The sequence below is a fragment of the Gobio gobio genome (assembly GCF_949357685.1).
Source record: "Gobio gobio genome assembly, chromosome: 23".
Classification (NCBI taxonomy): Eukaryota; Metazoa; Chordata; class Actinopteri; order Cypriniformes; family Gobionidae; genus Gobio; species Gobio gobio.
In genome coordinates, this window is record NC_137119.1 from 45,665,670 (window position 1) to 45,682,622 (window position 16,953).

Below are 16,953 nucleotides of genomic sequence, written 5' to 3' on the forward strand. Positions count from 1 at the left end.
AAACTAAAATAAGACAATATAACCAAGAAATGTTATTATTTTGGGTCTCTACAATTGCCTTAGAACATTAAAATATGCGGGTCAAATTGACCCCTGAACATGACAAACGTAACAGTAAATGTGTGTGTATATGTCAAAACACATCAGCGTGTTAAAACTTTGCATGCATGTTCATGACCCTAAATGAGGAAAAAGTCACAAAATGTAAAGAAAAAAAACATAGGTTAACTGATATTTCTGACAACTTAAAAATCAAACCGGGTCAAATTGATCCGCAACATAACACAAGGGTTAATAGATTCTGTATTTTTTACATTGAAGGGTTATTGTTCTCAGTCTCACACACACATTCTGTGTCCTTCCAAGTTCTTTCATTCATTCATTCATTTCTCTTTTATTCCTTTCATGAAAATGGATTATTTGTACAAGGCACATAAAATTCATTTGAAGTTTTCCTTTACATTTCCATGATCAGAAAGGAGCAGATGGAAGAATAATATTCTTATATTTATCTGCCCCCTTTATAAACATAAATAGCAGATGGCATTAGCATTGTTCCCTCCACCACCACCCAAAATGTATTAACCTAAATAATAGATGACATTAGCATCACACAAAATGTATTAACATAAATAGTAGATAACATTAGCATTATTCCCTCCACCATCACCCACACTCCAACATATCTGATATTTATTTAAACGTTTTACAATGATCACATACAAACAAGTCAAAATTCAGTTTGATATAATTCAAGTTGTTTCTTTTTATAACTCCTTTTAAATTCCAAAATATTTTTGCAGCTTTTTAAATCTTTCCTTAAAGAATTCCATGCTTTTACTCCAGCAACAGACAAACACATTTGTTTCAAATTTGTTCTTGCTATTTGATGTTTAAAGTTGTACGGCCGTCTGTGATTTTCATCTTCAGAAGTAAAATAAATTACTTTTGTAAGTCATGTGGAAGAGCTTTGCTTCTAGCTTTAAACATCACTAATAGAGTTTGTAATTCTATAATGTCTTTAAGTTTTAATAATCCTGACCTAATAAAGAATTGATTTGTATGGTCTCTATATCCTGCTTTAAAAATAATGCGAATGGCTCTTTTCTGTAAAATAAATAAAGGCGTAATGTTGCTATGATATGTATTTCCCCATATTTCTGCACAATAGTTTAAATAAGGCAAAATCATTGAACAATATAACATTTTCATTGTATTATATGGTAAACTGTATTTAACCTTATTCAAGATAAATCAGCTTTTTCCCATCTTATTTTTTACATGCAATATATGACTTTTCCACGTCAATTTCTCATCTAAGGTGACTCCTAGAAATCTGATTTCAGACACCTTCTCAATGTTTACATTGTTTATAGATAAGCTGACTTCCTCCTTTTTTTATTGCTGAATATCATAAACTTTGTCTTATTCAAATTTAAAGATAATTTATTTATATCAAACCACAATTTTAATTTAATCATTTCATCTTCAATATTATTAGATAAGGTTTTCAAGTCATTTCCTGAACTGTATAAATTTGTATCGTCTTCCAAGTTCTTCTAAAGTATCTGGACTCTCCACGTTTTTTTAATGCTTTATTTAGTAACAACTCACAACAAACACATACAAAATAATAATAACCATAAGATGCATAAAGTCTATGGTCTTATCCCAGCAGTCAGATCAGGAATGGGCAGAGTTTATCTAACGCCGCTGAACACACTCGTCAGTGTCTGCTCATTCCTGATCTAAGACTGTTCCAGAGTTTAGGAGCTAAATAGGAAAAGGATCGAGCGCCTGCAGTTGATTTGGATATTCTCGGTATGATCAACTGGCCAGAGTTTAGAGACCGCAGTAGACGTGATGGAGTATAATATGTTAAGAGCTCGCTCAAGTATTGGGGAGCTAAACCATTTAGTGCTTTGTAAGTAATAAGCAAGATTTTAAAATGTATGCGATGTTTAATAGGCAGCCAGTGCAGTGTTGACAGAACTGGGCTAATATGGTCACACTTCCTGGTTCTAGTAAGAACTGGAGCTGCTGCGTTTTGGACCAGCTGGAGTTTATTTATTAAGCGAGCAGGGCAACCACCCAGTAGAGCATTACAATAATCTACAGCTCATGAACATTACAATAATCTACAGCTCATCAACATTACAATAATCTACAGCTCATCAACGACTCAACTAACTGTTGAGCATTTGGCATTGAGAGCATGTGCCGTAATTTAGAGATATTTTTAAGATGGTAGAATGCAGTTTTACAGATGCTAGAAACATGGCTTTCAAACGAAAGATTGGTATCAAAGAGCACACCCAGGTTCCTCACTGACGACGAGGACTTGACAGAGCAGCATCAAGTGTTAGACAGTATTCTAGGTTACTACTTGTGGAGCTTTTTTGTCCAATAATTAAAAATGCAATTAAATTTTTCAATTAAATTAAATTCATTTAAATTCATATTTTTAAATTATTGAATCAATATTCAATAATTGAAAAAAAGGACAATTCAAATGCACCTTTTGTACATCATGTTTATATAAAGCCATTACCAGACACCAGTATTAAGCCAATTTATTTTTTACTTCCTTTTTAATTTAGTTTTGGGTAATTTAGTTCTAAGGTTAGATTTTTTTTATTGTTTATTAATTGAGTACATGTGTAGGCAGTTGCCTAACTGAAGAGCTGTTATATGTGGTATCTCTTGTTGTCTTATTGTTTTGAATTGTGTGTTACTTTTATCTGTTTCTAGCTTTTTCACAAAATCAGCCAACCTGCTGCTTGCAAAGGAACACCTTATCCAGGAGGTGGCAAAGACCAAGAGGAGGAAGGCTGTCAGTGCAGTGCCAGAGGAAAATGAGGCTGTGAGCAAGGCAGCACATCATGAAGCATGTAGCAGCATGGACATCGCCTTTGAGGAAATCTTACAAAAGAGGCAGTCACAGGGATGGTCCGCGATACCACATCAGCAGAAACTCAAGTGCTGACCTACCTCTCAGAAAAAACACCCCTAAGAAAAGCGACCCACTTCAGTACTGGAAAGAACATGCTAATCAGTTTCCCTCTATGGCTGCTGTTGCAACCCAGTATCTCAGTGCCCCCTGCAGCTCTGTGGACCGTGAGAGACTTTTTAGTGCCGTTGCAAACGTCCTTGATGAGAACAGAAACAGGCTCAAACCTGACTAGGTAGAGATGTTAGTTTTCATTAAGAGAAATATACATTTACTTCTGTTAAACTTACTTCTGTGATGACAGTAAGAGTTAGTAGTGCAGTTCCTAAAAGCACATTACTGGCTTTGCAAACACCTTGGCACTTTTATTTTTTTATTTGTTTACATGCCTGCCAGGTATTTTAAGTTGAGGTGCTATTTGTTTTTATATTAGAATTTTTTTATATTTACTGTTGCACTAAAGTCCAAAAGTTAAGAATTTATGTTATTTATTACTTGTCACGGTTCATGAGTTCACTGACTCGCCCTCGTGTGTTTGTTGTGAGGCGTGGTTGAGTTGAGCGCTGATTATTATCAGCAGCTGCGGTTCCTCGTTAGCGCTCTATTTAACGTGTGTGTTTGCGTGTCCTGTTTGTCAGTTCGTTACAGACGCTGTCCGGGTTGGTCTCTGTCCTTTGTTCTCCGTCTCCCAGGACGGTGGTTTCCAGGAGTCTGTATTTTCCTGTGGACGTTCCCGTTTCTGCCTGACCTTCTCTGCCCATTGTGGTCCCTGCTTCACTGAGCCTGCCCACGATTACCAGACACTGAGCCTGCCCACGATTACCAGACACTGAGCCTGCCCGCGATTACCAGACACTGAGCCTGCCCGCGATTACCAGACATTGAGCCTGCCCGCGATTACCAGACACTGAGCCTGCCCGCGATTACCAGACACTGAGCCTGCCCGCGATTACCAGACACTGAGCCTGCCCGCGATTACCAGACATTGAGCCTGCCCGCGATTACCAGACACTGAGCCTGCACGCGATTACCAGACACTGAGCCTGCCCGCGATTACCAGACATTGAGCCTGCCCGCGATTACCAGACACTGAGCCTGCCCGCGATTACCAGACATTGAGCCTGCCCGCGATTACCAGACACTGAGCCTGCCCGCGATTACCAGAGACTGAGCCTGCCCGCGATTACCAGACACTGAGCCTGCCCGCGATTACCAGACACTGAGCCTGCCCGCGATTACCAGACACTGAGCCTGCCCGCGATTACCAGACACTGAGCCTGCCCGCGATTACCAGACACTGAGCCTGCCCGCGATTACCAGACACTGAGCCTGCACGCGATTACCAGACACTGAGCCTGCCCGCGATTACCAGACACTGAGCCTGCACGCGATTACCAGACACTGAGCCTGCCCACGATTACCAGACACTGAGCCTGCACGCGACTACCAGACACTGAGCCTGCACGCGACTACCAGACACTGAGCCTGCCCACGATTACCAGACACTGAGCCTGCACGCGATTACCAGACACTGAGCCTGCACGCGACTACCAGACACTGAGCCTGCACGCGATTACCAGACACTGAGCCTGCACGCGATTACCAGACACTGAGCCTGCCCACGATTACCAGACACTGAGCCTGCCCACGATTACCAGACACTGAGCCTGCACGCGATTACCAGACACTGAGCCTGCACGCGATTACCAGACACTGAGCCTGCACGCGATTACCAGACACTGAGCCTGCCCACGATTACCAGACACTGAGCCTGCACGCGATTACCAGACACTGAGCCTGCACGCGATTACCAGACACTGAGCCTGCACGCGATTACCAGACACTGAGCCTGCCCACGATTACCAGACACTGAGCCTGCACGCGATTACCAGACACTGAGCCTGCACGCGATTACCAGACACTGAGCCTGCACGCGATTACCAGACACTGAGCCTGCACGCGACTACCAGACACTGAGCCTGCACGCGACTACCAGACACTGAGCCTGCCCGCGATTACCAGACACTGAGCCTGCCCGCGATTACCAGACACTGAGCCTGCCCACGATTACCAGACACTGAGCCTGCCCGCGATTACCAGACACTGAGCCTGCACGCGATTACCAGACACTGAGCCTGCCCACGATTACCAGACACTGAGCCTGCCCGCGATTACCAGACACTGAGCCTGCACGCGATTACCAGACACTGAGCCTGCCCGCGATTACCAGACACTGAGCCTGCCCACGATTACCAGACACTGAGCCTGCCCACGATTACCAGACACTGAGCCTGCACGCGATTACCAGACACTGAGCCTGCCCGCGATTACCAGACACTGAGCCTGCCCGCTACTATCTTTCTCTGAGTCTGTCTGCGACTACCACTCACTTCAGCCTGTGCACGAACTGTGGTTCTGAGTATCTGTTAATAAACATTCCTTTGCACTCGCTATTGGATCTTCTGTTTTTCCTACAGTGTATCGTGACAGAACGAACTGACCAACATGGATCCAGTGAGAGCAACAGATCTGCAGGATTATCTTACAAGGAGCGCTCTCAGGATGGACCAGCAGGACGAGCAAGCTCTTGCAACAGCTCGGGCGGTACAGGCCTTGGTGAAGCAGGTGTCCGAGCTTACTACCCAGGTACAACATCTATCGACACCCACTGCGCCACCCACACCGCCTGTCCCTTCCCAGCTTCCTCCCGCGAGTGGTCAACATGAGCCAAGGATACAGACACCAGAGAGATATTCCGGTGAGCCTAATCTCTGTCCGGCATTTCTAACAAAGTGTGACATATTTTTTAATCGTTGCAACCTGTGACATTTGCGTCAGAAACATTGAAAGTGGCCTTGGTCATGACGCTACTATCTGGACGTGCGACACTGTGGGGGACAGCGGTGTTGGAGAACCGCCATCCTTGTTGCACCTCGTTCGTTACACTCTCTGGAGATGAAACAAGTCTTCGACGGGCAGTGGCGGGACGTGAAGCGGCCCGTCACCTAGCTGATCTGCGTCAGGAGGGGAGGCCAGTTTCGGATTACGTCATCCAATTCCGCACTTTGGCAGCGGAGTGTAGCTGGAACGAGGAGGCGCAGTGGGACATGTTCCTGCATGGGCTGGCTGACCGCATACGAGAGGAGATTTATACTTTGTAGTTACCGGACAAGCTTGGCGGTTTGATCGAGTTAGCACTCCAAGTGGATGCTCGTTTACAACGATGAAGGGATCATTCACGTCCAGTCACGAGTTTGGAGTTCCAGAGATTTCCCAGGTAGTGCGGTCAGTCACCCTGTCGATCATGAGCCCATGCAGGTGGATAGTGCTCGGCTTTCCCGGGAGGAGAGACAACATCGGCGTGAGAGGGGACTGTGTCTGTACTGTGGAGGGTCTGGACATTACCAGTAAGTGCCCAGTAAAAGACCAAGCCCGACAGTATTTTTATTTTTTATTTATCCTTTATTTTACCAGGAAATAATCCCATTGAGATTCAAAATCTCTTTTTCAAGGGAGTCCTGGTCAAGACGGCAGAAAAATAAAATACATATACACACAGATAACCGAAAGAAGACATTTAACACTTTAACATCATCTCAACAAAATCACCAGCAGCACTCAATAACATCACATGTGCATTTAGTACTCAAATAGTCCTTTATCCTAGTTTTAAACTGTGTCATTGTCGGTAGATACTCAAATTTGAGCTGTTTCTGCAATGTATACCAGGAAAAAGGTGCAAAAACTTTAAAAGCACTTTCACCGAAAACAGTTCGCGTTCGTGGGATATCATACATGATTTGCCCATATGATCTAAGATTACAATTCCTCGCAGTGACTTTTGGAGTCAGAAGAGTACATAAGTAAGAAGGCAATTTACAAAGTATGGCCTTAAAAAGAAAGTATACCAGTGCTCCAGCCTGCGATTGTGCAAAGATGGCCAACCCACACTCTCATACAAGCTACAGTGATGAGTACGGAAATTTGAATCAGTTACAAATCTCAGTGCTGCATGATTTACTGAATCCAACATGTTCAAAGAAGATTGATTTGCATGCATGTATAAAATAGCACCATAATCCAGCATTGTCAAAAATGTTGTTTGTATAAGTGTTTTTCTCGTACTAAAAGAGAAACAGCCTTTGTTTCTATAATAGAACCCCAACTTTACTCTAAGTTTTTTTGTTAAACACTCTATATGCTGTTTGAAAGACAAATTTTCTTCTAAAAGGAAACCAAGATATTTATATACTGATACTCGTTCAATTACTTTCTCATCTAGTGTAACAATTTGACAAGCATCTTCTATTTTCCTCGATTTATAAAAGCACATCATTTTAGTTTTATCTGCATTTAATACAAGTCGCAATTTATTAAGATTCTTCTGAATAATTATAAAAGAGGATTGCAGATGTTCTATTGCATTTTTCAAGGATGGGACAGAAAAAAACAAAACCGTATCATCCGCATAAAAATGACACTTTACTTTTGTTACATTCTGATACAAGTCATTTATATAAATAGTAAATAAAATGGGACCCAAAATGGACCCCTGGGGGACACCTTTTTGTATAAGTAATGAGTTTGAGGACACACCATCAACATATACACTTTGTGTTCTGCCATTCAAATAGTTGCCAAACCATTTGACAGCCTTTGAAGACATCCCAATATCCACCAATCTCTGTGACAGAACATAGTGGTCAACTGTATCAAACGCCTTTGAAAGATCTAAGAATAGAGCAGCACAATATTCTTTAGAATCAATAGCACTTATAAAATCATTTAACACTTTCATAGTAGCAGTAACGGTACTGTGTTTTTTACGAAAACCCGACTGTGAATCATTTAAAATATTTTTTGTTTCAAAATAGTCTTTCAACTGGTCACTTATAAGTCCTTCTAGAACCTTGGCTAAAGCAGATAGCTTAGATATTGGCCTATAATTGTTTGGATTTGATCGGTCACTCTTTAATAAAGGAGTGACATATGCTGACTTCCATACCCTCGGTATTAATCCAGTTTCATCCAGCTGAGACTGCATTTTCCAACCTCAAGAGCCGCTTTGTTTCAGCTCCCATCCTTGTAGCCCCTGATCCTTCACGTCAGTTTGTGGTGGAGGTTGACGCGTCAGAGGTGGGGGTAGGTGCAGTGCTCTCCCAGCGGACCGCCGCGGACGATAAGATGCACCCGTGCGCGTTCTTTTCTCATCACCTATCGACTGCCGAACGTAACTATGATATTGGTAACAGAGAGTTGTTGGCAGTAAAACTGGCATTGGAGGAATGGCGTCATTGGCTAGAAGGGTCGGGGGTGCCTTTTATCGTCTGGACTGATCATAAGAATCTGGAATACATCAGATCCGCCAAACGTTTGAACTCCAGGCAGGCTCGGTGGGCTCTTTTTTTCGGTCGTTTCGATTTTTCGTTTTCGTATCGTCCGGGTTCTAAGAACATCAAACCCGATGCGTTATCTCGTATTTTTGATTTTTCCGAGCGCCCGTCCACTCCCGAGTGTATTTTACCTGAGAGACTGGTTGTCTCTTCACTCACATGGGAGATTGAGTCGAAGGTCCGCATGGCCTTAGATGGGGTAACGCCTCCGCACGGAGGTCCACCGAGCCGATTATTCTTGCCGGAGGGATTACGGTCAGATGTTATACGGTGGGGTCATGTTTCCAATGTGGCTTGTCATCCAGGAGTTTCTCGTAACAGGTTTTTGGTTAAGCAACGATTCTGGTGGCCCTGTATGGCTCTTGACGTCCGAGATTTTGTTTTGGCTTGCTCAGTCTGCGCTAGTGGTAAGACTTCCGAATGGTTCCACCGATGGTCGTCTTCAACCGCTGCCTGTCCCTTCGAGAACCTTGTCTCACATCTCGCGAGATTTCGTTACTGGTCTCCCTCCTTCACAGGGCAATACAGTGTTTTTAACCGTAGTTGACCGATTCTCGAAGGCGGCACACTGCCTTGCCCAAATTACCGTCAGCCAAGGAGACAGCGGTTGCTGTCATTGATCACGTTTTTCGTATTCATGGCCTCCCGATTGACGTGGTTTCTGACAGGGGATCTCAGTTTACTTCTAAATTTTGGAAGGAGTTTTGTAGATTATTGGGAGCGACTGTAAGTTTATCATCTGAGTTTCATCCCCAGAGTAACGGTCAGAGCGAGAGAGCCAACCAAGATTTAGGCCAACCAAGATCTCATGCCTTCATCCAGAGGTGTCCTCACACATGGAGAAGAGCCCGTGAGACTCTTCTTCATGTAGGAGCACGCACCAAGGCTCAGGCTGACTGCCACCGGCTGAAGCCTCCCGTATACGTCGTTGGTCAAAAATTGTGGCTTTCCTCTAAGAACATTCCGCTCCGATCCGTTTGTAATAAACTAGCACCTAAATTCATTGGCTCGTTTCCTGTCACTAAGATCATTAGTCCGGTGGCAGTTCGCCTCAAATTTCCTCCTGCGTACAGGAGAATTCATCCCGTCTTCCATGTGTCCAAAATCAAACCCGTTATTCATTCTCATATTAATCTGCCGGTCCCGGTTCCTCCCCCACCGCGTCTTATAGATGGGGAACCAGCTTATTCGGTTCGTCATATTCTGGATGCCAGGCGGAGGGGACGAGGATTCCAGTACTTGGTGGATTGGGAAGGTTACGGTCCGGAGGAGAGAAGTTGGGTTCCGGCTAGGAACATTCTGGATCACTCCCTGATAGATGATTACAATCTACAGGTAGGTTCTCCTGGGAATGCCAGGAGGCGTTCTTAGGAGAGGGGGTACTGTCACGGTTCATGGGTTCACTGACCTGCCCTCGTGTGTTTGTTGTTGAGGCGTGGTTGAGTTGAGCACTGATTATTATCAGCAGCTGCGGTTCCTCGTTAGCGCTCTATTTAACGTGTGTGTTTGCGTGTCCTGTTTGTCAGTTCGTTACAGACGCTGTCCGGGTTGGTCTCTGTCCTTTGTTCTCCGTCTCCCAGGACGGTGGTTTCCAGGAGTCTGTATTTTCCCATGGACGTTCCCGTTTCTGCCTGACCTTCTCTGCCCATTGTGGTCCCTGCTTCACTGAGCCTGCCCGCGATTACCAGACACTGAGCCTGCCCGCTACTATCTTTCTCTGAGTCTGTCTGCGACTACCACTCACTTCAGCCTGTGCACGAACTGTGGTTCTGAGTATCTGTTAATAAACATTTCTTTGCACTTGCTATTGGATCTTCTGTTTTTCCTACAGTTTATCGTGACATTACTTGATTGTTCAAGCTACCTCACAGAAGTGCTCTGTTTGTTAACAGAGTTGTTGAATGTTAATATAAGGTGAATTAAATAAAAATAAGGAACATCCTGGATCTGTTTTTTCGCTCTTCTTTATTCTTTTTTTATGTATTATAGAAGTATCAGATCGGCAGATACTCAAAATCAAATGACTTGGACTCGAGGGCAAAAAAACCTGATCGGGACATCCCTAAAATAAAGGGTTTCATATTTTTAAGTATAATAACACATTTTGACATATAGCAATATTTCATACTATTGTAATAATATTTCATAAAAATATTCTAAGATATTTTGTGTAATATAACATAGTATAATATTAATAGAAGCAATTTCCCTTTAGCTTTCACTTTATTATAATAACAATTAAACAAATTATATAATTTATGTATTAGCAATATATTATTGATAATAACATTTTACATAATATTTTACACTATGCATATGTTATATTGTGATTGTTATGATAACATATTATATTAAATATAGTTTATAATATTACACAATATAATATATTATTAAACATTTACTGTATTATAATAACATTTTCCAAAAATATTATATTTTTATTACACAATTTTTACACTATATAATGTGTAACATCTATATAATGTTATATTAATCATAAATAATATTATAATGTAAAATATTATAATAATGTATTGTAAAATATTAAATATATATTATATTATTGAAGCAATTTCGCTTTAGCTTTTCCTTTATGCACATTGTCTCTTGCAGGTGAGGGTCCAGTATGCGGGCATTCAGACATCAATAAACGAATCAGATGTAGTAACAAAACCGGTAAATAATGATCCTCATTCATGCGTCCATACTGCTGTGAATGCAACAATCTCTAATATCCTTTATTCCCTTTTGGCAGAAATCCCTCTATTTGAAAGACAAAGACAAGATGAACCCGGGCGCAGCGGTTTGGAATCAGCGGAGACGCCGTGCAACACAACACCTTTTGGCAGTCCATGGCAGTCGTGGCCTAATGGTTAGAGAGTCGGACTTGTAACTGGAAGGTTGCGGGTTCGAGTCTCAGGTCTGGCAGGAATTGTCGGTGGGGGGGGGGTGAATAACCAGCGCTCTCCTCCACCCTCAATACCACGAGTCCACGACTGAGGTGAAACCCTTGAGCAAGGCACCGAATCCCCAACTGCTCCCCGGGCACCGCAGAAATATGGCTGCCCACTGCTCCGGGTGTGTGTTCACGGTATGTTTGTTCACTACTGTGTGTGTGCACTTGGATGGGTTAAATGTAGAGCACAAATTCCAAGTATGGGTGACAATACTTGGCCACATGTCACTTCACTTCACTTCACTTCACTTCACTTAAACAAGACCCTGACGGCTTTAATGACCTCCGGTCACATCCACCAAAAGTGATGAACACGTTTATCAGTGATTCCTCTCCATCTGACACACCAGAGGTAAGGCATGAATCCAGGCCACAATCGCCCACAGGTGCTGTAATAACTGAGATGAATACACATCTGATAATAAAGAAAAAGAGAGAAATTAACTTATATATTTTTATTTTATGCATTTGGCAGACGCTTTTATCCAAAGCGACTTACCCTTATTACAGGGACAATCCCCCTGGAGTGTAAGAGTCGGTTTTGGTGCTAAGACAAAAGCTGAGATACATACCTCAGCAGTTGAACAATAAAAGTCACTAATCTTGAGGAAAAGATCTCACAGAAACTGTGACAACACCCTGACAAACATTCCTCCCCCCTCCCCATTTTGCCCTCTCCTTGTCCTGGTTTCAAGTCACCAAATGCAGATATATCAGTGATGATGTTATTTGTAAATTTATTGTTTTATCCTTTTCATGTTTGATGTCTTTTTAAAGGTCTCAGTGCGAATGGTAAAATGGTCCCAGTTTCACTGCAGTCACTGGTAGTATTAGAAAGATTGGAAAACTAATGAGAATTCAGTTCTCCTTTGAGTAGTCTCTTCAAAGATATCTGATCCACTCCCCCAAAACCAGGTGGGGGTGTTGCAAATATTTACAAACCTTTTGTTCTAGTTGGAGTATTGAAGGCTGGATGTTCTAACTCTCTGGGGGAATATTCTGCAATCAGACCCCCCGTGCAAACTGCATGTAGATGTGCCAGACATGATGACTCCTTTAAATTATTTTCATATTGCTTTGCAATTGTGTTTTATGTTTTTACGCTGATCAGTTGTGTACCATGGATTCTTGTTTACGTATTTACTTTTCCTGTCTGGCCAAAATAAATGTTAATCTTGATTTCTCTTGTATGGTTCCGAAATCGTTATTCTAGTATGGATCGATGTAGAGTCCTTTATTACCGCAAAATCTAGGGTTATGATAGATCACACCGATGACGGTACGACTGAAGCATGGAGCGCAGCGTACGCGATATTCCGATTTCTGACTATCGCTGGGTTAGCACGTTGTAGTCCGTGAATATTACTAAAATTACACTTTTTGTTGAGTGAGCATGTGCAACCACTTAAAGGTAAAATATTCACTCTACACCCTCTGACTAATCACAGAAGAAACCGTTTTGTGTCCGTGAGCGCGCAATGTCTGGATGCGTCTGTCTCTATGCGATTGAGGGTCTCTCGATGAACGAATATAAAAACTAGGAAGATATAAAGAAAATCAACGATCTAAATTAAATCGCAACTAATCTTCAAATCAGCTGATAAACTCTAAATGTAGCACACTTTATGGAGTCACTTAGAATTGGAGTCAGATAAAATTATTAATGAAGTCAGATTTAAAATGAGATATCAATAAATTAAAAGAACTTCACCGAAAGGCTGAAAAGGCTTACACGCAGAATTCCTTTTGACCACGTCATTAGTTTTCAGTTTTTGGGCTAATGGATGGAGATTTACAGGAGCAACATGGAGTAAAGTGCCTTGCTCAAGGACACACTGGTGGTGACCGCTGGGATCGAACCAGCAACCTTCTGTGTATCAGTTCCATGGTTTAACCCACTGGACCACCATCTCACCATCTTATTTAAATCTGCAGATGAAGTAGAGATGGAAAGTACGATGATCCAGAGGTTTGCCACACCTGAGCTCTCTCAGATTCATGGCTTCAGGTGATTGATATTCATTTGATTCATTAAAATTCTGCTGACTAGTTATATTCACTTCTGGAATGCATGGCCTCTTATATTATTATATTATTATATTATTTTGTCCCATGGCCGGCTCTAGCTCTTTGGTTGCCCTAGGCGAGATTGAGTTTTGCGCCCCCGTTAATTGTTTTAAGCCCACCGGCAACTATAGTTGCCGCAGTGTATAGTTGTCATTTTCCTTCTGTAAGAATTTTTCTAGATATTATCCATGTTGTATATCTTAATGACACACAAGCAGACAACCAAATAAAGGATTTCAAGAAGAAGAAAAAAAAGTCCAAGCGGTAACTATAGTTGCCGGTGGGCAAATTACTTGTAAGTACATATAATGGGGAAATGGGGTATACTCAGAGGCGTATTAAATAAATGGACTACACTAGGCAGGCTGCATTTTTTGGGCCCCCCTCCATCGATGTTATTTATGAATTGAAATCTGAAACTTACCAAAGTTACTAATAAAAGTGAATTCACATTTTACATAGCCTAGTCTTTGGTTACAAATTGGTTGTGTTGTATATTAAAGAGTCCATCAGACTATTTTTTGATATTCATTATTTATAAGTCATTACATGGCTCTATTAAATGCTATTAAGTTATCCTCATCCATTGGGAGTGTCATTGTTAAGGCTGTAGTACCAGTAAATAACCAATAGGTATCAGTAAACTATGTAAACAGAGCAAATAAGTTTATCTTATTTGCTCTGTTTACATTTAATAAACACATTTAATTAAGATTTTCTGCAAAATGCAATAGCTTACAACATTTATAAATGTTGTAATTAAGATTTTCTGCAAAATACAATAGCTTACAACATTTATAAATGTTGTAATTAAGAACAAGAAGGCAAACATGACCCCTTCACATTCATCAAGACCATTTAGAAACTGTCAAACAATAAATAATAATAAATATAAGGATGGAGGATTTAAACTATGGAAAACTAAAGGTATTCAGACTATTAAAGACTTGTATATGGATGGTATACTTCTTACATTTCAAGAATTGTGTGATAAACACCAGATTCCCTCAAAACATTTTTTAAAAAAAATTCACAGCTTAAAAGTTTTATGTCTTCCAGGTCTACAGATATTATGTACATTCCCAAACTGTCGTTAATTAAGGAAATAATTGAAAAAAGAGGTGAAAAGGGCCAATTGTCAAAATATTATAATTTAATAATGTCTAACTCTAAAGAGTCTGCTGTAGACAAATTAAACGCATGGAGGAAAGCCATTCAAGAATAAATAGAGGAATTTGAATGGACTGAAGCATGTTTAAAGGCGCAAAAACAAATCATAAACACGCGGCTTAAATTATTACAGTATAAATGGTTGACAAGGGTTTATATAACACCTGAAAAACTCAATCATATGTCTAGCAATATTCCTGATATATGTACAAAATGCCAAAATTATAAAGGAACTCTAATTCACTGTCTATGGGAATGTTCTGATATACAGAAGTTCTGGAAGGATGTCATAAAATGTTTGTCAGAACGGTTTAATCTTAAAATACCACATTGTGCCAAACTTTGTGTACTGGGAATATATCCTACAGGTTTCTCACAAACAAAGAAACACACTAGACTATTGGACTTTGGATTGTTACATGCCAGAAGAGCCATTGCTGAACTGGAAGAGCATGGAAGCACCTTCTATAAAACAATGGATATAAGAACTTTCAGAGTGTATTGGACTGGATCTCCAAGAGTAAAATAAAGGACTTTGTACAATTATGGGAGCCATACATGATTATTATATCATATGTAAAGTAGGGCCATGCCATTATTTTTTTATTGATTTATTTCTTTTTTTTACATTTGTTTTTATCTTTTATTATCATTTTGAATTAGATTTTCTTGTAACTTAATGCTGCGTTCCGCGCAAAACGTGCCTTCCGCGCCGCGGGACCTCCAGACGCGCGTAAACGCGCCTTTCCATTGACTTAACATTGAAATCACTCGCGCCAGACGCTCTATTCGCGTTTGGTGTGAACGCAGCATAAAACTTGACACGGAAATGTTGTTTTACTTATTTTCCCCCGCATCTTCCACCGCGTCTTCGGGCCGTGTCTCCGGGCATGGCTCGGCCTTTGGCTCTGCTGACTCGAGCAGGTTCACAGCTGGCGGACGGCTGCCCGACAGAAACTTCTATAAAGACCCCCGCTGTCTCTTCTTTTGTTCCTCTTCATTTTTTTCTTTTTACGTTCTGCCGCACCCGAAAGCATCTTGAATGTTAGCCTACTCACAACACCTGCCGGCTAGCTTTGTTGTCCCGCTCTGACCTGATTATAATAAATACAGTCATGGGCTGGCGTTAATGTGACGTAATGTAACAGTCTATGGTTAAAATAAACATTGTCACTATTTTTAGTTAATTAATAAATATTGAAATAAATTGTAGATAGGACATTTGTACATTTTAATTGTATTATTATTATTTTTTTTATTTTTTTTGTCCCTCTGTCTGGGCCCCATCCCGCCAATCGGGCCCTAGACACGTGCCTAGTTTGCCTTTGCGTTAATCAGGCTCTGGACATAGAGGGTTTAAATGATAAAAATGTTAAAATGACTCGTGAAAAATTCTGATAAAGTTTATTTGACTGGATGTTGGTAAAAACACTGTAGGAGAATATGGTTAAAAGCTAAAAACCCTAGAAGCTGATGTTTTGGTTTCAAGAGATAAGCTCATGCAGAGCTGTAATAAAACAATTCGCTTATCTGAATCTGCCCCACCATGTCATTTCTGGTGCTGGGGTTAAAATTGGAAGTAACTCAGACTCAATTTGGATGTTTGAAGTTTAAATGTATTTTATGGGCAAAAGACAAATATAAAATTATGATTATTTGGAACCGTCAATTCTGGCAAAGGATAGAGTTAAAAGGAAAATGTCTGTCGCTTATTTGAAAACAATTTTAATTTCTAGCCAGGTCTTACGCTGAGCTAGTGTGAAGTCTGATGTTTATTGGAAAACAAATGTGATCTCTAGCCAAGTCTTATGCTGTGTTAGAGTGACAAGTACTGAATGCATAGAAGTCTCTCTCTTTCGAAACCAGCTCAAGGCTGATATCTGAGCCTGTGCCACAGATGATAGAAGATATTGATGAGTAAAAGCACATGGCATCACTTGAAAATAATAAGACATGTTTTAGGGAAAGCAGTGTTTAAAAGGGTATGAGATGAATTTCACATTGAAGTTAAAGTCTTAGAAGACGGTTAAAAAGGTTATAGAGCGAGAGAGACTGCTTGTGGAAGCAGGGATGGTGCAATTTGTTATCGCCCTGCTAAAGCTGAAACAAAACAAAGAAATGATATCAGAACCAAAACAATCCAGCTGACTTTTGTAGAGACAAATTAATAATAAGCAGACGTAAAAGCTCAGTTTAAATAATAATTTGAGTAAACACTAAAAGCAAAATTTGAGAATGAGCAATTCATGTTTAATGTGTGTGTGGGTGTGACTGCACTTTATGTTTTGTATGTGTTGTATGTGTTCCTAGAACTGTTCTGTCCTAATTGGGTGTCATTAACCTCTGGAATGAGTATTTGACCATTACAGATGGGTTAAGGTAAACGACAACCTTTAGAGAAACTGATCATTTTGAAG

The 16,953-nt window shown here is 40.9% G+C and overlaps 1 protein-coding gene across 1 annotated transcript; it reads left to right on the forward strand.

Moving 5' to 3' along the window:
* Positions 1-5,386: 5,386 nt before the first annotated feature.
* LOC307119305 (uncharacterized protein) lies at positions 5,387-11,288 on the forward strand. Its single transcript, XM_079805510.1, has 3 exons — positions 5,387-6,357; positions 10,957-11,019; positions 11,099-11,288. Exons 1-3 carry the CDS (start codon positions 6,174-6,176, stop codon positions 11,218-11,220), a joined length of 369 nt encoding a protein of 122 aa, XP_079661636.1. The 5' UTR covers positions 5,387-6,173; the 3' UTR covers positions 11,221-11,288.
* Positions 11,289-16,953: the final 5,665 nt, after the last annotated feature.